The 21,663-nt window shown below is 35.6% G+C and overlaps 1 protein-coding gene and 1 long non-coding RNA gene across 3 annotated transcripts; one reads left to right on the top strand and one right to left on the bottom strand.

Annotated features, from left to right (window-relative positions):
- The first annotated feature begins 1,662 nt into the window (after positions 1–1,662).
- Positions 1,663–12,007, top strand: LOC144434209 (uncharacterized). Its single transcript, XM_078122663.1, has 16 exons — positions 1,663–1,933; positions 2,615–2,776; positions 3,586–3,739; positions 4,107–4,209; positions 4,670–4,814; positions 5,011–5,085; positions 5,513–5,665; positions 5,977–6,198; positions 6,836–7,009; positions 7,154–7,441; positions 8,387–8,579; positions 9,248–9,402; positions 9,723–9,955; positions 10,322–10,546; positions 10,962–11,088; positions 11,883–12,007. Exons 1-16 carry the CDS (start codon positions 1,663–1,665, stop codon positions 12,005–12,007), a joined length of 2,805 nt encoding a protein of 934 aa, XP_077978789.1.
- Positions 12,008–15,044: 3,037 nt separating this feature from the next.
- Positions 15,045–21,656, bottom strand: LOC144433637 (uncharacterized). Of its 2 annotated transcripts, none has more exons than XR_013480797.1 (5): positions 21,416–21,656; positions 19,534–19,592; positions 19,074–19,199; positions 18,672–18,758; positions 15,045–16,769 (listed from the first exon to the last, which is right to left on the bottom strand). It is a non-coding gene; the product is annotated as an uncharacterized LOC144433637 (long non-coding RNA). The 2 variants fall into 2 exon arrangements; XR_013480798.1 differs by having other exon boundaries at positions 19,078–19,199.
- Positions 21,657–21,663: the final 7 nt, after the last annotated feature.

Raw genomic sequence — 21,663 nt, 5'->3', positions numbered from 1 at the left:
TATAAACGATCCGATGACGTAATTGTTGAGACGTACCAAAAAATGTTGCGGAATCCATACTAGGCAATCGACTGTTCTATCAAAATTAGAAGGCAAATGTAAGGACATATAGAAGGCATCCATCGATATTAACATTATACTAGAATAGTTTAATCAAGGTTTTATGTACATATTTTCATAATACAAAATGTAGGTTATAAACTCAGCTTGTGCCCCTTTAATAGAGAAGCAGAAACAAACACACGAACCCCTGACTTGCCTCCTTCTATCCAGTGCCCCTCTGTATGTGTATATATATTACGGTATATTTTCGAGTGTCCCCTGCCCCAGTAAACGTCACTTGTAAGTTATTGGCAACATACATAAGCAGTACTATTAAATGTATTACCATAAGTAGTACTATTTGCAGCATATGTTACCATGATCTCATCGTCAAATTAACATATTGACATCATGTCTGATGTATATCACAACGTGTATGTGTGGGTTTGTTGTGCGGAACATAGCAAGACATGTATGTAATATAGTAAAGATGGAAGTATTGATTCTCGCTGTCTTCATTCCAGTGTTTGTACTCAGCAACGACAAAGGTTTGTATTTCATTTTATTCCAGTGTTTAAGTGCAGACAACAATGATCAGGGTTTGTATTCATGTATACGTACATCACATTATCTTATCATTTGATTCCATCGCTTAAGATCACCCATTTCATACAGACATGTGAAGAATTATGATAACTTTAACAAAGGTTCACAGCAACTAGCAACGTTTTAGCCTTAACGTGCCTTAAAAATCTTATAGATGTATTGAGCAAATCGAAATGCAGACTTACTTCATGACTCTCACAACTTACGCCATGTCCAAACAAGAAACCAAGAATTGAGCAGAATTACATGGCATGAATACGTATTATGACGTCGATGTTAGAAGTGACAAGTTGTAAATTGTTTAAATAGACGTTTAAGCAAGTGTTCATAGTCAATACCCATATGACTGTATCAGTAGTACTTTTTGAGCCTTATTTATTTTTGGTAAACACGATTATATTAACCCAGCCTTAAATTATTAGTTATCGTTTTATATATCATCAGAGTTACTGGTTTTTTTTTGTCACGATTCTTCTGATCTTGTATCGTGTTCACAGTTTGGTCAAGGAATTGCTCTGCTGCCGCTAGCTAATAAAGTTGATATTGTTGTTGTTGTTGTTGTTGTTGTTGTTGTTGTTGTTGTTGATATGGTATGGTAGTAAGCTGGTAGTGGTGGTGGTGGTGGTGGTGGTGGTGGTGGTGGTGGTGGTGGTGGTGGTGGTGGTGGTGGTGGTGGTGGTGGTGGTAAAAAAAATTGTATCTAAAAAACAATAACATTATCCCCAGCTATCATGCATCTCGCTGATATATATTCAGTTTTTAAACTGTCGTCCATTATATCGTTTATATTCATCTACTATTTCCAACCTGTTGCCAGTCATTACCACTGCAGTCTCCTAAAATGTTCTTTTATTGTCTCCGAACGTAATAATCAAATATAGTGCCATTTTCCGGTTCACCTTTATTTTTGTTGTGTTGTCCTGTTGATTATTTTGACACCAGGATAGTGTCTCTCACATATTGATGTCACATATGAATTCCGTTATCGTTGCTACGTAATTCGTTATCGTTGCTATGGTGTTCTTTTCAGCACCGTGTAATGGACCCGTAGACTGCGCTGGTACGTGTGGCGGACACTTTCGTATGGATTGTGCCGGGGTGTGTAACGGTGATGCATTTGTCAACGACTGTGGATACTGTGTAGGTGGAAATACTGAATTAAATGATGATAAAGGCAAAGATAGATGTGGAATATGTACAACAAACAACAATTATCAGATACCGTGGGACTGTCATGGTGATTGTCATGGCAACGCAATTGTTGATGTATGTGGCGAGTGCGTTGGTGAGTACTGCTATTGTATTCGCGATATATATATTTCACCCACAGTCACTCGGACAATGACATGTTTTAGTGACACGTGCAAATATAGGTACATTTATTATGGTATTGACGTATTCGGTCGATAACAATGTGAACAAGAAAAAATTACTCTGGTTTTACGATCGCAAAAGTCCACAGATCACGGACAAATTAATGTTTTTCCATTTGTCTGTGCACTCGCAAATAAACTTGTAATAAAAGAATTACTAAGATTTTTGTGAGATAAATATTTGTAATAAACGTTATGCGCACGTTCATTACTGTTATACATATGCTGTTTATTTGATAGGACTATATCCTCACCCCAGTCGTTATTCTCTGGGGTGGTGTGTCACAAATAACACAAATCCACATACATCGAACCCACGAGTGAAAAATTGAAATCACACACATGATTTTACTAAACTAGGAATCCCGTAGAAAGTCTGAACCACAGAAACACGTAACATTTCTTAGGTTGTTGTTGTCTACAGAATCTAAAGAATTACAACGTGTCCCTATGGTCTGACGTCAAATACAGCATACATACGCCCCATGGCAGCTTTGGAGAAACAATCAATCACAGACAACCCTTTATTTTTCTTTTGGTGTCAAGATATGACACATATTGCACTAATATCTTTTTTATTTGTAACCTACAAGGTGGAAACACTGATTTGATTGAAAACCTGAATCAAGATCGTATTGATTGCAATGGTCAGTGTGATGGGGATGCAATGGTAGATGCGTGTGGGCTCTGTGAACCACCATTGCCACTAGAGGGCAGTCGATACCTGGATTGCACTGGACAGTGTGTTACGCCAGGTAGATGCACTCTTTACATGTTGAAGGTATAAGAGGAATAGACACTGTAAACAATAAAGTTATCCCAATGTTTAATATAAGTACACCTTGCCGTGTTCATGCTTTGTCCTGTTTCAACTTTGTAAATCACAATTCACGACAACTGGTTCCTTGAAGCAAGCCTAGAATCTTCGCTCAGATTTTCGACATAATCATAGCATAATTTAATATTTAATCTAGTATTAACTATACGTGTGGTTGTTTTCTTCTTCTTCTTCTTCTCTCTCTCTCTCTCTCTCTCTCTCTCTCTCTCTCTCTCTCTCTCTCTCTCTCTCTCTCTCTCTCTCTCTCTCTCTCTCTCTCTCTCTCTCTCTCTCTCTCTCTCTCTCTCTCTCTCTCTCCCACAACTACCACACCTATAATTACTAGACTGTCACAATTTGTAATTATAAAGCACACTTTAATGAGTAAACGAAATATTTGAATGTCCCATATATTCTGAATTACAACAACACATCCATATTACAGATTGAAATTTTAGACATACATATAATACATATGTAATTGTTAGCAATGCACTGCAATACATAATACTATATAACAAGAAAAGAAAATTCGCTGGTAAGTTGAGGATGAGCCCACCTAGGAATTGCGTCATTTTGGTTTCCATGACATTTTATTCGTTTACATTTACAATTACTAGCTCCATTCACCAACCTGTTAGTAAGTAACATGTTTGTTTGCGCTTACACAGTTCTACTATATGCTTGGCAGACAACGGTCGTGCTCTAAGATACTCAACCTTTCACCATATTACTCTTCTTCACTAGGTTTACCACTCGCACATCTCAATAAATGTGGTGTTTGTGTAGGCGGAAGTACCAACAAGACCAACACCTTTGGTATAGGTCCATGTGGTATCTGTGTTAATAACACTAACGATGACGTCATGGCATGTTATGGATGTGACGGTGTCCCCAACAGGTTAGACTTCAACTAACCACCTAATATATATATATATATATATATATATATATATATATATATATATATATATATATATATATATATATATATATATATATATATATATATATATATATATATATATATATATATATATATATATATATATATACCCATTATAACCCGCTCATATATTTGACATTTTTTTCATTTTGGTCAATTGTTTATTTCGAATTCTCTCCCCAATTTTCTCTCATTTTGAAACCGAAATAGGAAGAATATATTTACATATAAATAAATTAAATCACAAACATAAAAAACACATGACTGAGTATATTGTACTTGTTTTATATCTAAACTTTGGCGTCATTTTTATATTGATTAGTGGAAGAATAAAAGATCTTTGTGGAGTATGCAATGGTGATGGTACCACGTGTTTTGGTGTTGACAGAGTACATCCTAGTATCATACCAGCCAACAAGCAACAGGTACATGTCACAGTTAATATAACTTACTATAATGACAATGAGTTTTGTCTTTCTTCTAAGTATTAAATATCACAGTGATTGATTATGGTGTAAATGTAATGTATACAAAGTATATGTATGTATGTATGTATGTATGTATGTATGTATGTATGTATGTATGTATGTATGTATGTATGTATGTATGTATGTACGACCGTGCCATGCAATGTTAAGCATGGTAACCAAATTTAAGGTACGAACGAACAACATAACCATTTCTGTCAAACTATGTAATGTTGACATTGAAGTTACATGTACGCCCCGCCGCTTTTCATGAGTATCAGATTTGTCAAAAATGTATTTAAAGGTTACTATGGTAACGTGGTTATTAGTTTTATATGTAAATAGTAACAACAATTACAATGACAGTGCTAAATCAATCAATCAATCCTAACGTATATTATTTCTCACACATTTTCAGAATATAACTCTGTTTGGAGCTGGATTCGATAATAATGATAATCTGCAATGTTTGTTTGTTCGTGAAGACAACAGTTTCATTAAAGAACCCGCACAGAATGGACTAAACCACACGTATGTACAATGTAACGCACACTTACCTCCAGGTAGGTTGATTGACTCTAACTAATGCCATGTACGTATCTAGTCATTTATGTTGCCTGCGTTTATTTGCAAGTACCCGCAGTGACACAGACACACAAAAGTAAGATGCGCCATATACCGAGGATAGAGTCTGACGAAATTATACATATAATACAAATATGACGAATATTAATAGTACTTTAAACATTTCTCTTTCAGGAGATTACGAGGTAGCAATTGAACGTAACGGACAGACACCATCCCGTTTGACAGCCCACCTGGTCGTTTACAGAGGTAAGTACCATTGTAAGGTATCATTCTGTTTGACAGCCCACCTGGGCGTTTACACAGGTATATAAGTAACATGGTAGACATCATTCCGTTTGACAGCCTACCTGTTCGCTTACATAGGTAAGTACCATGGCAAGACATCATTCCGTTTGACAGTCCGCTTGGTCGTTTACAGAGGTAAGTACCATAATAAGACATTATTCCGTTTGACAGCCTACTTGGATAGCTATTACTAGATGAAAACTTTAATAAATCAAATATAGAATGCCTATATATATATATATATATATATATATATATATATATATATATATATATATATATATATATATATATATATATATATATATATATATATATATATATATATATATATATATATAGAGTATACTGTTCCTCAAAGACACGTGTCAATTTTTTAATTTTTCAGCCACAATTCACGTACTTAGTGTTCGGCCGCTCGCCATTGAAATGAACAAAAACAATAAAACGTGGCAACTGGATGTTGATATCACTGGTGGCAGCCTTCGTGATATCTTCAGACAAGATGGTGTACACCAACCATACCTAATTGTCAAGTCTAGTAAGTGGACAAAGTACTTTGTTTCAAATTGTTGTAAAGTCCATATGCCGTTTTCGCTTTGTAACTCGATATGTAGTTTGAAACTTCGTCATGTCAATGTCATTGAAGATATGTATATGGTAGTGTTTTATGATGTTACACACACACACACACACACACACACACACACACATACACACACACACACACACACACACACACACATCATCACCATCATCATCATCATCATCATCATCATCATCATCATCATCATCATCATCATCATCATCATCATCATCATCATCATCATCATCATCATCATCATTCCACAGGTGGTATGAATACCAGTGGCGATTTGGTCATCGGTGGTGCAGTGAAATCGCAGACAGTAATGTCGTTTCGTTTACCAATGCCGACTAAATCAACCAGTTATAAGGTTTATCCTGCACTGAATGAAATAACCCCACTTCCAACATATTACGCTGATGCTGGGTTTTCTGTCACGTGCTATGCTGAAGCACCACACATCGTAGATATGACGTTTTCAACATCAGGTATGTGTATTTCCAACCTTGTTTAAGATGTGCTCAATACTTAACAGAGAGCATGCCCATATTAAAATAAACTGAAATATACTGGAAATTTTTTACTGCTTTATTAAATTTGCCATGTTTGCAGAATAGAATAACAGAATGCCATGATGTGAGTGAGTGTATGTATGTATGTATGTATGTATGTATGTATGTATGTATGTATGTATGTATGTATGTATGTATGTATGTATGTATGTATGTATGTCTGTCTGTCTGTCTGTCTGTCTGTCTGTCTGTCTGTCTGTCTGTCTGTCTGTCTGTCTGTATGTATGTATGTATGTATGTATGTATGTATGTATGTATGTATGTATGTATGTATGTATGTATGTATGTATGTATGTATTTGCGAAGGGTGGTGTAATCTCAACATTACATATGTATAATTTCTTGAATATATCTTTAAGCAAATATATCGATTGACTGGTTGAGTATATTTTAAAGCCAATGCACCAACTGGTTCGGTGTAATTGTAAGCCAAAATGTGATTAGATGAGTCATTAATGAGTAAGACTATCAAAATGTTTGTTCATTTTATATGTTTACAATGACCTAGACCTTGAAGAACAAAATAACAACAATACGATTTGAATTGTTTCAGGTGCCATGATAATTGTAAAGTTCGACCGTGGTGTCAACACAAGTCGTTTAACTGGTTCTTGTAGTGAGATCTTTGAAGACATATCAATGCTTGGTTCTCACCCTGAGTGTACGTGGATGGACCAGTCAACTCTACGCATCAGATTAGCAAACGATGCCCAGTTTCTACAGCCAGGTAAAGCTAATCAGAAAAATGTCAAGATTAGGCCTAATAGTGTGATTTTATGTAAAATTTACTTTGGAAGAGATAATCACTTATGCACTAGTAATTGTACTAATGTGTAATGAGTAATGTGTTGGTGATATTTTTTTTTCTCAGAAAGTCAAAATAACGAACACATGTTAACGATACATAGAAACTCTATTTACACATATGGCGAAGAGTTTTCGTACAGTGCAGGTGACACGAGAGAAGTGTCCATACCGAGCAATGCAGTCGAACCTGTGGCCATTATCGAAGGTGTTCCAAGATTAACTTATTGCGATAAGTTAGTACTTGCTGGATATCACTCGTATGGCGGTGCCACATTGCAGTACTCCTGGAGTGTGCGTAACGAGGACTCCCAGTCGGACAACGTAACAGATGAACTCAACCAGTTGTTTTTAGGTAGGGCCTAGGGCTATATGTACATATACGCCTATTTTGTCTGTACTCAGTAGGCCTGGGATAAACGCTATCTATAAGTCGGTCTAATCATAGACATTGTATAGAAAGCACTTACATGTATTATACAAATAAGTAAGTGTTAGGTCTATAGCACTGGATATCCTAAAGTACATGTAATTATTATCAGACCGATAAGCAATTGTTGAGATGGATATTGCAACAATAAATACAGAAAATGAAAACACGTTCTCGCAAACCAGAGTTATTATTTCTATCACTACCTTTCGAAATAAAATCCAGTGGGAGGCTCGTTAAGAACGTTGCCGTAAAACAGGCCTTGGTTTGCGACGATGATGAAAACATGGAGTACAAAATATAGTTTGTCACTTCCATCGTCGTAAACCACAGCCTCTTTTACGACACCTTCCAAGACGCACTGCCATTTCGCAGTGTCGCGGAAGAAATATTAACAGCTCTGGTTTGCGAGAATGGTCACTTCATGAAGTTGACTGTGTATCGATATCAATGCAATATATTCCACCTTACGAATTATGAACATGAATCTAACATCTTAGAACAAATATTTTACCAGACTGGTACTTTTTTAGTCTCATATAAATCTGCAAATGGTTTGAGTTTGTAATTCCCTTTATTATTTTATGTAAAGAAAATGCTGTCCTTCAATTTTGTCCCATTTACTAGTTGTCCCCTGGGGATTGATCAGTTGTCAGCGCTTGGTTGACCAGAACAAATGGCGAATGACAGACAGGGCCAAAGATTGCAACCACTCACTTGCACGTTATCATTTCACAAAACAAGAAAACAAGTTCTCTTTTTTTGTAAAGTAATCTCTTTTATTTTCAAATAAAGAGTGATAAAAACCAATCGAGACTACAGTAGTACATCAGGGAATGACTAAATAAATGTTGAATTGAATTCTTACAGATTCCATCATACTTGAGTTGGATGGTAGTTCACTAACAATAAATCAAACCTACATATTCACCCTGTCTGTCACCAATATCTTTGGACATACCGATTCCACTGAACAGACCGTCACCGTGACAGATCGCGCTGTTCCATCAGTCCGTATAGTCCCTCGGGGAATCAATGTACACAAAGTGCTAGTTTCTAGAGGGTAAGTGTCAGAAGCACCATTACGTTACATTGCAGTGTATATACATCTAACATAGTAACTACTTGTTCAAGGTAAAGGTAGATGTCTTATATGCATGTCAGATTTAGTGATAGCAGTCTCTGACTAAAATTTAAAAGCTAACGTTAGATAAAAAATAATTGAATTGAATATTATGTTCATCATTTAGTTGCTAGTAAAAGGTGGCACTAGCGGATTTTATAATTTTCTTTACTCAATTCGTAATACTTACCAAAACTTTTATTAAAACTATCGTAGAATAATGTTAATATCGACGAATACCTTCTATGACATTACACAGTTTGTGTTCTGGCATTGTTAGAACGGTTGATTGCATAGTAGGGAGTTCCTGTACATTTTGATACGACGCATGATAAATTACGTCATCAGATTTTTTAAATACCAGGTTTGCATTTGCAAGTGATAGTTACTTGGACATCAGTCAGTAGAATACGTTGAGTAGCTTTTAATATGCAAACAAAAATTACACCTCAAAACATATAAACTCAGCTTGTGCCCCTTTAACATCTATGAATTGATTGTCAAATAGTTTATTTACAGTCTGTTTTTTTTTCACGATTTGTCTTCGTCTAGTAAAGATACGTCGGGCATGTGATTTACAATTAAATGTGTTTGTGTAACATTCCAAGGTTCTATTTGATTGCCGAGGCAGAATATCGAGATGGGTGTGTCCAGAATGATGACCAAACAATCTATCATTGGTCATGTGACCATGCCTCTGTTATTATGGATATCCAAACACATAATCAACGTGTTTTATTCATTCCTGGATATTCTCTACCAGGTAAGACTTAATCATATTTAGCATTCTGAGCTCGTATAATAAAGTCGTATTTTGTGTCAGCTTAAATCTAGTTAGTTAGCTAGCTAGCTAGCTAGCTAGCTAGCTAGATAGATAGATAGATAGATAGATGGATGGATGTATACATACATACATACATACATACATACATACATACATACATACATACATGCATACATACATGCATGCATACATGCATACATACATACATACATACATACATACATACATACATACATATATACATACATACATGCATACATACTAGTAGCTGAGAATGATTTTGTACTTGTATATTGTAGGAGGTGAGGTGGTAACATTTTCTGTTCGTGTGCACCAATATCTCAATGCTAACAATTACAACGAAGCAACTCTCAAACTGTACAGTATCTATGCAGACCTTATTGCTGTGATTCGTGGTGGTGACCAACAGATTGTTGGTGAACATTTTGGTGTGGTAGAAATAGATGGATCTATGTCACGTGACCCTGACAATATTGCGTTGCCAATGACGTATGAATGGACATGTATACAGGTACAATTAATTTGAACGTGTCAAAAACTTGATCGATTATTTGTCAGACTAACTTTTCATCAATTTTCGAGTAAATATCGCCACATATTAAAGACATTCCATAAATGAGTGAATGGTAAATAATCTCTCTCTCTCTCTCTCTCTCTCTCTCTCTCTCTCTCTCTCTCTCTCTCTCTCTCTCTCTCTCTCTCTCTCTCTCTCTCATGCACACACATAAACTTCTTCCATCTGAGAAAATGTAAAGTAGAACCGACCGACCAACCTCGAAATCAAATATGGTTTATGTTATTAATGTCTGGAAAGTTGACAACATTTGATGGTCATACCTCAGCTAAAAACTTAACCTACATAACATATATATTTCAGGTAACCGACAATACCAACTGTTACTCCTACATGAAAGACAATGAAGGTTTGCTATTTGCGGACTGGTTTCAAGATGATCTTTCCAGATACCACTCTGTTCTTCGTTTGAATGTCTCGCATTTACAAAAGCAGAAATCTTACAAACTGACATTAACTATTCGTAAAGGTAGACGCCAGTCTAGTCAATCTATGGAAATCAAGCTAGTAGCAGGATCCGTACCAAGGGTAAGTTCTGCTTTATTTTATGACAGAATCTTTCCATAATCAGAAAATCTTTTTTTGTCGAAGTACTATCATAGATGGTAGTTGGGATTAGGCGTCATTCCCTCAGCTTGATAAAGTTATCCCCTTGCCATAATGTATACCGTCTAATTTAAATAGTTCTGTGCTATACCAGTACGAATCTGCTGAATGAACGGAGATCAGCCCAACTACAGACATTACATATTGCGTCGGGTGGCTAGAACTTGAAGAAAAGTCTACGAGTTTGATATGAGAAAACAAGGTCTTGATTGAATTTTAAATACTTTATTGTAGGTTTTCAGTCCTTTACAGACGACGATATTGCTAGTGGGTAGTAGTGTATGCGCGTTTTACTTTGTGGTTAACCATTTATTGTCTTAGTATGTTGGTTTTATAGGTTAGCATAGAACCAACGACGAAGACGGACACCGTGTTTAAAGCTGACGACATATTACAACTACAGGCCTATGTAGCACACACCATTGAAGTGAAGAGTATCTCTTGGATAGCATTACAACAAACAGGTAAGTGATTAATTAATTCAAAAAATCATAAGAACTGAATGACAGCAAATATATATTGTGTGAACCCATATTATTTACCCATCAGAGACAATGTTCACATCCACATTACATGAGAGATTATGGCAGGCCACGTGGAGCAATTAAAAACATATATTTTCGACTACACATCAATATGTTTATATTCGTAAATTTCATTTTGCTATTTGTTAACGTCTATTCGTGTGATTACGTGTATTTTTTATGTTCGCTAAAAATTTAGTGGCCAATAAGTTGTTGAACCGAGTAAATATAAATATACAAAAGTTGGAAAGGCATTTGTTGCAACAAAACCACTGACGCACAAAAAAATCTACAGTTGGTAACACTATTCCAGCCAGGCAGCTTGTACGGTAAACAGGTAGTCTGCAGTATCTCTATCTTGACTACTTGTATCTAAAGGCAAGGACTGTTGTCCATCATAACCATGTTAACACATATACAACAATCTCTCTAATATTAATGTCCCCTTGAAGATTTCGCGTTTTTGAGAATAAATACTAATACAAGTATTGTCCCACTATGTGAAAAGCTCTCTGACATTTCCTTCAATGTCATGTTCATCAGTAAAAGGTATTATTTGTTGCTGTCACTGTCAAATTGAAAGAATTACAGTACTTTGTGAAAACAAACAAACAATTGCATACAATTAAATATAGTTTTACACGAACTAGTATACGATTGTAATTGTTTGATATATTGTTATGACATACAATGAACTCGATATGAAAATTGCTGTGTTTTTTGTACCATTATAGGATATAGCTATGTAGATTTATCGGACCAGGCCATCTTACAAGAACCAACTGTAATTAATAAGGATATGAATGGATTCACGTATGAGACGCACATCACTCTCAAAGCAGGTATTGTGTTAGTTTGATAAATGAGGCAAAACAATAGCAATGTGTTCACTAGTACCTATCACGTCACAGACAGACAGACAGACAGACAGACAGACAGACAGACAGACAGATAGACAGATATATACATACATACATACATACATACATACATACATACATACATACATACATACAGACAGACAGACAGACAGACAGACAGACAGACAGACAGACAGAGACAGACAGACAGTCAGACAGGCAGACACATACATACATACATACATACATACATACATACATACATACATACATACATACATACATACATACATACATACATACATACATACATACATACATACATACATACAGACAGACATATCCTCTCACACACAAACAGTAGGAGTGAGTAATGTGTGTGTAAATATATTATATAATATAATTATATTTAAATTTGTGTGTGTGCATATATATTATGTATATAAATTCTCTATTTTTATGTATTAAAGGTATATTATCTGCAACGGGGACTATTTTTTTGGGTAATTTCTTTCATTGAAAAATACGTTAAAACTAAACTGTAAATGGTCCAATCCATCTAATTAGAAAATTTACCTGTCTACTGGTCGTCAATATTACTCCAAAGTGACATACGGGAGCTGTAAAACATTCGGCCGGTTTACTTCTTTTCAAACCGCCCGCCATACTTGTTGACATCGATAGAGGCAAGTCATGTGATAGTGATGTCATCATTACGCGATATATTGAGCGAGCGTGCCAGCACGAGATGTCAACAATGACATGCACAGCGCTAAGGTCACACGGGCGGAACGCGTGGGATAGCCAAGCCAAGTGGTTTTGGGACTGATTTAGTGCTGAAATATGTATTACAATGGCATGGATAAGCGACGGCGATGCTCTGGAATACGATGTAAGTATAAACCACATTAATTTTGCGTTTTGTAAGAGTCTAAACGCCGGTGTCACGACGATTGCAGTTAGTGAGTGACAAGGCGTTCCGTAGCTGCAATAATTGCAGTGTTTGGTGTGACTTGAGGGATGTTTCATCTGTTTGTGTGCCTTTTCGTGTTACAATGTTTAACCCGAATAAACACCGGAACACAAAAAGGCACAAAAACAGACGAAAGAGCCCCCCAAAATAGCAGCAAACACTACAATTATTGCAGCTAGGCGATCAATGAAGTTTGATACACACCGTGTCTTTTTAGTGGTCTGAGGTGTAGTCGGACCAAACAGTGAGATACAATTACTAGCAGAACTATGAACACTTGACGCCGGAGAGTGAAGATATTACTAACAGATCGATAGAAATAAGGGCTGAACTAAATACTTATTAATCCATGTGAAAACACATTTGCAGTCCATGAACTGCATACAATATTACATGTAGATGCCTCGAACACAACAACGCGTACTGCATGTCGAGATGTACCAATGTAGAAGTACTGAATACCATTGGTGTATTATCCCCCGGACGCGAACTAAATTTCAGTGAACAATATTTCGAATGAAAACACCAAAAAGAAAACAAAATGGCCTGGAACATGTGCACTGCAGATTTCTTTCATGATTATTTCAGAAGAAATACATATTCCGTCAAATTTTCATATTATACATGTTATGAATTCAAAAAATATGTGTACAGTCTAGTAAAGACTTATTTACTATACATATAATTTTTTGCAGTTGGATTACTAATTATTCAATATGTCATTCATTATTTATATCAATCATTTAGTCATATCTTCAGATCTTTACTGTCCAGCATCAATTGCTCCTGAGGGGTATCAGCAGATTGTTTTTTGTTTGTTTGTTTGTTGTTGTTTTTTTTTTTGGGGGGGGGCGTATTAGAAAATGGGGACATGATAAAATTGGTGAATGTGCTTTTTTTTTGAAAATTGAGATCGGCTGATGGGGAGGGAGCTAAAGTTTAACCCCAAGAGTCAATTACCAAGTGCATTTCCAACATTTCTTGTGGCTTCACCATAATAAGTTCTAAAACCTATTTTGAATTATCATGAGTTGGGCAACTCCCGAGAATGTGTTTGTTTATGCCCTAAATCTCTTCATGGGAATTGAAGACAATATTGATAATATACTATGGCTTTCAGTAATGTGTATGGTTTGAAATTTTAGCCTCAACAGCATGGCCTCTAGCATGTCATCATTTTTAAAAGAATGCTCACCATGGGAGGAGGACACTAACATTCATGGTGATGCTGTTTCTCGCCCAAATCAAGACTGTGATGGAAAGCCCTGTCGGCTAATTAACTCCAAGTACATGTATATGTTATAGTCCAGTGCCAGATCTCTCCCTGTAAAGGCCATTACTAAATTTATTGATTTCAAATGTGTACCTTCATTACCCTAATAGTTGTTGAGAATTTACCAATGAAAGTGATTCCATTGTTACACCGATTATTCTGCGGAAAACCTTTCTGCAAAATATTTTTATAAAGTGGAAATACATTGCATATGTATGTTTGTAGTATAATGCTAAGCCTCTCCAAGACACACAGACTTTTGATATAACCTTTAGTTTCCATTATAAAATAACAATCTCCACTTTCATGTTACTTTTACAAGGATGATACTAAGAAAGGGGTGGGACACTGTCTGATTCTGATTTCACTGTATTAACATGTGTCAAAGTGGAATCTGAAGTTGTATAACACTACAAGTATTATTGAATGTAATATGTGTCATGGGGAAAATACTGTCCAGTGGTAACTCAAGTCAGTTTCTTTGCCATGCAGGGTAACTTACCTATTCTACACTGCTATTGACTTTATCTGTACATCTGTCATATTCATGATTTACTGTACATTCCAGCTGTCACTACCAAGGTACATATAGCACATACATGTAGGAGTAGTATTAAAGTTAAAGTAGAAGTACTTGGTAGATTTAGTTCGATTGTACAGAATGTGGTATAGGCATTGCAGATAGGGACTGACAAATAAAGATAGAGAGTGAGTAGAATATTTGAAAGTAGCTCTCAAGCTGAGGTTTACAGTAAGAACAGAAAGAACAAGTCACACTACATGCCAATTATAGGAATAAATAAATTCCTCTTGTTTTAATCAAATTATGGCATCACTAAATACTAGCATGAAAATAGTGTTGATATATATGATCATGTTTTTACTCTTTCAGACTCAAATAAATAATCTCAGTGGAGAAATTACAGTCTCTGGATAAGATGGCGAGAAAGGTTGATAGCCAGCGACCGAGCCAGGTCTAATGTTCAACCATGACGTCATACTTGTTGCAACATAACCTGGATGTTATTACCCTGCATGAATACAAAGTCCCATACTTGGTATGTCATCATGTTTCATTATCTTGTTGAATGCTGTCCACAATTGTAAATATTAGTCATGAAATGTTTTTTCCCCAGTGTATTAATAGGCAATGTAATACAGCAATTACCATTGTGTGTTAGATCACTTGCTGATGCATGCATAACATCCCACTCAAACTGGCTTTATTACAAGCATGTTAGCAAGGGTAAACAAAAAACATTAAAATCTTGGTCCAAATATAGAAACCAACTAGTACTACAGATACAACCTGTTACACTTCTGCAATAGTCAGTGGAACCATAAGTGAACCGAAGTGGGCCTTCAAACATCTGTAATTTGTTAACATATTCATAATAATCTATGAGACTAGTCTGGCAATATGCTGATGCTGTGAGCCTTTCAATCTATATCGATTTACTTGGTGGGCTTTAAACCCAAGCTTTACAATGCCAAATCAATGGATGGTGAAACATGGTATATTTATGTCACTGAGTCTTCAAAACATAAATAGGAGAGCTAGTATTACTTGTTACTACCATAAAAGCTACTTTGTTGTGGGTAACAGGAATGCAATTATACAGAGGATCAGTATCTAGAATCATATATTATTCTAAAATCACATCAGCTCAGCACACATCATCTTTGACCTTTCATAAAAATAAACATTCTCACATAGGTTGAGAATAACCATCACTGGGCATTGAGTTTATGACTATGATGAAATCATGAAACACTGGCAATGTACAATTCTAATCTTTCTGTTCTTTCACCAGATGTCATTGTGCTTGCCTTGACAAGAGTTCACAGATGAGACATACTGATGGTACCACACAAAGGCATTGCTTCATATAGCCAATTTACCATTTGGCAGCTTAGTTGTCCAAAATCTGGGACAGACGAGTCATCCCAAATTGCTGGGTGTATGCATTTGGGGATAACAGCCCTGATCCATTTGGTCAATACCCTGAAAGGATACCGAGAAGGCTTGCCGAGATTGTTATTGATCGATGATACAAAGATTGATTGAATACAGTTGACTTTGTGCCTTCTTCAATGAGACAACTTTGATTTACAAATTTGGGTTTGTGATGGACAAGCAAACAGTTTACTATGTACTACTTTTCTAAGATATATAAACAAACTGATAAGAGTGTCATGATAAACAACATTTGAGTGCTGGTCTTGTATGTGATTTTGTTGTGTAACAAATTTTATCTTTGCACAAGTCTTTCCTTATTTCACTTTATACAAGGAAAGACCATTCATTAGTGGTCATATTCAATCTTCTAGAATTTTCTTTTGTACGATAGAAGCTTTAGGTGATGGGGATGTTGATAGTCACTTTGGGTCTTTTACTACCAGTTCCATCTCCCTTTACATTCCTTGTCTGTCCACCAGCTTTTTTTCCTGATAAAACTGATCTTTCAGATGTCATAGTCATACAGACGTCTTCTGTTCTAGTCTTGCCAAACAGCTACAGTTACAATAAAAAGAAAGAAATTATTACTGTTGTTGTGATATCTGATTACTTATCACTAAGACAATATAGCACCCCAAATCAACCCATCATATATCTATACATATATATATCCATCCATACATACATTTGTACATACATACATATATACATACACAGCTAGCCATGTATACACATATCTATCCATGCAACCATCTATCCATATATCGAGCCATGTATGTGCAAATATTATACATAGGGGTGCAAAAGTAATGGGTATAACATCTATATATTACGTGTATGGTTGTGTACATGTGTGTGTACACTGTATACATTTTGATTGTCCAGTCAACATACACCATACATTCACACACACACCACAGGCATGCATGTATAGAGACATACAAAAGATGTACATGTGTGTATGTATAATGTGCATGTAACTTTTGTATGGTAAATTCACAGACTCGCATAGGAATACATGTATATATAAATATGCATGTGTATGGAATGATCAAATTATGAACGTCTTTGTCTTTATCATGCAGTGTTTATGCTAATATTGGGGAACCTTGGTAAAAGAAAGTGGTATAAATGGCTTTGTTTCCCTGTAGAGTCTATGGTAATTTTGTTTTGAATAAAGGTGAAATGAGATGGGAACCCTGTTTGATTTTACCTACTTACCGCCCTGAGCAAAAACACTTAATGTATGTATGCATGTCTGTATAGTATATAGTATGTTTGTACGTATGTGTAAAAACTTGTATTATATTATACATATTGACTTTACACCATATATGCCCATACAAACAGTGATGCCACACATACATCCATACATATGATATGTACATAGTGCCTACACATCATACATACATACATACATACATACATAATAATGTGTACATGTGTTTGTCATGTATGTATGTATGTATGTGTATAAGTATGTATGTATGTATGTATGTATGTACGTACGTACATATCATTGAGTATGTATGTGTAAACATTATGCATACATGTGTACACACTGTATGTGTATGTACAGTTATGTATACATGCTGGTATGCTACAGACACATGGGCATACATGTATACATAAATATGGATGTAAATGGAATCATGTATCTGTATGTCTTTCTGTATGTCTCTGCATGCATACATACATACATACATAATATCTATGGTATGCATGTCTGTATAGTATATAGTATGTTTGTACACACGTGTACAAACTTGTATTATATTATACATATTGACTTTACACCATATATGCCCATACAAACAGTGATACCACACATACATCCATACATACGATATATACATAGTGCCTACACATAATACATACATAACAACATGTACATGTGTTTGTCATGTATGTATGTATGTATGTATGTAAGTATGTATGTATGTACTACGTACGTATGTACGTACGTACGTACGTACGTACATATCATTGAGTATGTATGTGTAAACATTATGCATACATGTGTACAAACTGTATGTGTATGTACAGTTATGTATACATGCTGGTATGCTACAGACACATGGGCATACATGTATACATAAATATGGATGTAAATGGAATCATGTATCTGTATGTCTTTCTGTATGTCTCTGCATGCATACATGCGTACGTACGTACATACATACATACATACATACACTTATATATACACATAGCATACGGCATACATATGAACATACACTAAACATATATATGCAGACATACTCACATATTATACGTATAACATACATTGACTTGGACACCAGACATGAATGTATACACACAAATATGACAACATGCATGCATGCAAACATATATACTTTATGTTGTACAATTATGAACTATTTCTATAACTTGTACATATTCAAAAACATGACAGTAAACAAGAATTTGTATGTAGATTTGTGTTATTTTACTTACATGCTATTTCAGTTCACCCTTCTTATTCGCATGACTTTCCCTGTCGTGGCAATTAGGGCTACCAATATGTCTCCCTTTCCACTTTTCCTGGTCAAAGTGAAAGCAAGATCAATAAAATTCAATGAAATATTGCATCAATGGTAATGTCCTTTACCACACAATTCAATACTTACTATGGAAAATTGGACATCTTTAACACCAGTTTGTGTCTGAGGTCAATACTAAGAAAGGTATTGAACATATGTACAAATAATTCAATGAACAATTTTATCCCAGTCTGTATTTAGAAGTTGTAAGGATTTACTTTTATGTTTGAAAGTGGAGTACGGTAAAGAAATTATTAGTTGCATATGTGAAAAGAAAACCATTAAACTTCAAAGCAAAATGTATTTATAATATTACCTACTGTCATTCTTTTTGATCACCACCGCCACCACCCTCTCCAGCTCTTTCACCTCCATCATCACCAGTTGTGATTCCTTCAACTCCCAAGACAGTTGTTGATGTAGTACTCTCACCTCTCAGACACTAAAATGTACACAAGAATTGATAACACATTATATATAGATATTAATATCTGGTGTGGTAGAAACAGTAATATACCTCATTACATACGATTACATGTGACATTGTACACCATAATTACACACAGACACGCACACACACACACACATGACGTGTCGACACACAACTACTAGTCATCATTACTGTGAATGCAGTGAATTTTTTTTTTAAATATCAATTTATATTTTCCCTCTTTTCACATCCAAGGACAGTAGAAATCATACAGATACTAATTTTCCAGATGCATTACCAGAATTAGGATTCCATTGAAATCTCAGATACATTCAATTTCCCTTACTTTACTTGAAACAATTTCTTGCTGAGTTACAGTTGATGGAAGACATGTACCAGCAGCTCCTATTTTGAAACAAACAAATGGTGGACATTCTTAGTATACAAATGTACATAACATGTTATTTTAAAATACAATACCAAAATTAGGGAAATCCACTTGCATCCATCACATGCTGTCCTGTGATGTCTAAACACAAAGTATAATTGACTTCACCGTTGGCTTGATAGTGTCATATTTTATAGAGCAATAATGAGTTTGTTGTGTATTGTCCTTACCAGTACTGAAAACAAGTGAGGGGCTGCAAGTACCATGTAGCCCCACACCAGTTTTTAGTACTGTCTTATGTCGAGCACCCTTATACATTAGACTGTACACTGTAATTTATTAAAAGGAGGCTCTTACCCGAATAGATTCAGATGAAAATTCTGAGCATACAAAAGTGAATTTAATGTCATGTTACATCATGTATGTATTGGATGTTTAGACCAGTTGTCAAATATGTGTAATATAGAACTGATTGATTGATTGATTGATTGAAGAAAATATTCTGTAGATAATTTTTCAACCATATGTAGAAAGAATAGATCCATGAGCTATAGTATAGGCAAACTTGATAATTATGAATCAATTTGAAATGGAAATAGAGTGCATTTGTTTTATTTTGTGTTCAACTTCTTATTTCTATTACTTTTCCAAAGCTTTTTTATATTTCCGGGGTTTTCACTCAAAATTAATTGCAATAATTGTAACACTGGGTTTTTATTTTCCGCCTTGATTTAAAAAAAAAAAAAGCTTTCTATCGTTCAGACCTCTGGAAAACTACACCAGCACAAACAAACCCAGCGTGTGGAGCCGATCTGCATACAAAGTTCAGTTATTATGTCATTGCCTGCCCACAGGCATTTGTTTCCCGAGTTATGTCTCAGAATATTTCTATCAGAATACAATAAAATGTCGATAATACATGTATCATTGATATTGACATATTTAGCCAACTATATATGAAAGGGGTAAAATTACACTTGTTTCTGTGATCGCGTAGGTCCACTCACCGCGAAAGAAAAAAATTCTCTGCTCCAATTCCCCTACATGGCGTCAGAAATCGGTCTATATATCTTTGGAAGTCATGGTCCGATTGTATCAACGACACGATTTATCGGAAGATTATTAAATTTGGGAACTAGGAAGGGACGGAAGGTAAAATGTTCGAAATGTTTGCCCACTACAACGGCCGGTTGAAAGTTCATGTTTATCATTTATGTACGGTAATGGTGGCTGCCTTTCATACCTTGTGTCTTCTTTCGCAGCGAGTGAACCTGCGCGATCACAGAAACAAGTGTTATTTACCCCTTTCATATATAGATGGCTAAAAACGTCAATATTACGATACTCCCGACATTTTATTGTATTCTGATAGAAATATTGAGACATAACTTGGGAAACAAATGCCTATGTGCCTGCCCCCCAAAATCTGACATTTCCAAACTTGAATATAATTACGGGACCCCTTCATGACCCAAAAGATGTCTCAAACTACCTCAATGCTGTCAAAATGATAAAGTAACTCTGTGCATACTAACATTTTGAAAGAGACAGCGAGAGCACGCTACAAATTTTAGCAACGCGACATGTCAAATGAGGCATCTTATTCACAACTGACCGCCATGGTCTTACTTAGTCTGTAGGTACGGTTATCCGTTTCAACATTTCGTGATACATCGCTATTTTGACTGTTTTGAATGGCTTAAAGATACTTTTCAATATTTCTTAGTTCTTGTATGAAAAAATGATGAAAACACTCAAAAATCGAAACTAACGCTACAGCAAATTTTCAGTCAAAACAACAACATACAGTTGTGATCATTCTAACTCTGTGAAAACTTACCTGCCGATCAGGGGATTTTGCTACCGTCCTTGCGATCTCGACTGTTTCCTTCCAACGATGTTTCTCCCCTCGAATATTAATTTTCCCCTCGTTTTCCCGAATCCGAGCACGTTTCTTTCCAGTTAGTTTTAGCCGCGCCGTGGCATCGCAAAGCCATGTCACGTCCAGTCATCAACAAATTTCAACTCTCCTCTGACAACAACATAACTCGTGGAGAAATAGAGCATGCGCAGTCTACTTTGATATCG

The sequence above is a fragment of the Glandiceps talaboti genome, chromosome 4 (assembly GCF_964340395.1).
Source record: "Glandiceps talaboti chromosome 4, keGlaTala1.1, whole genome shotgun sequence".
NCBI classification, from domain to species: domain Eukaryota; kingdom Metazoa; phylum Hemichordata; class Enteropneusta; family Spengelidae; genus Glandiceps; species Glandiceps talaboti.
The sequence above is the reverse complement of the archived record's forward strand: the minus strand, read 5'-3'. Positions and strand labels throughout refer to the sequence as shown.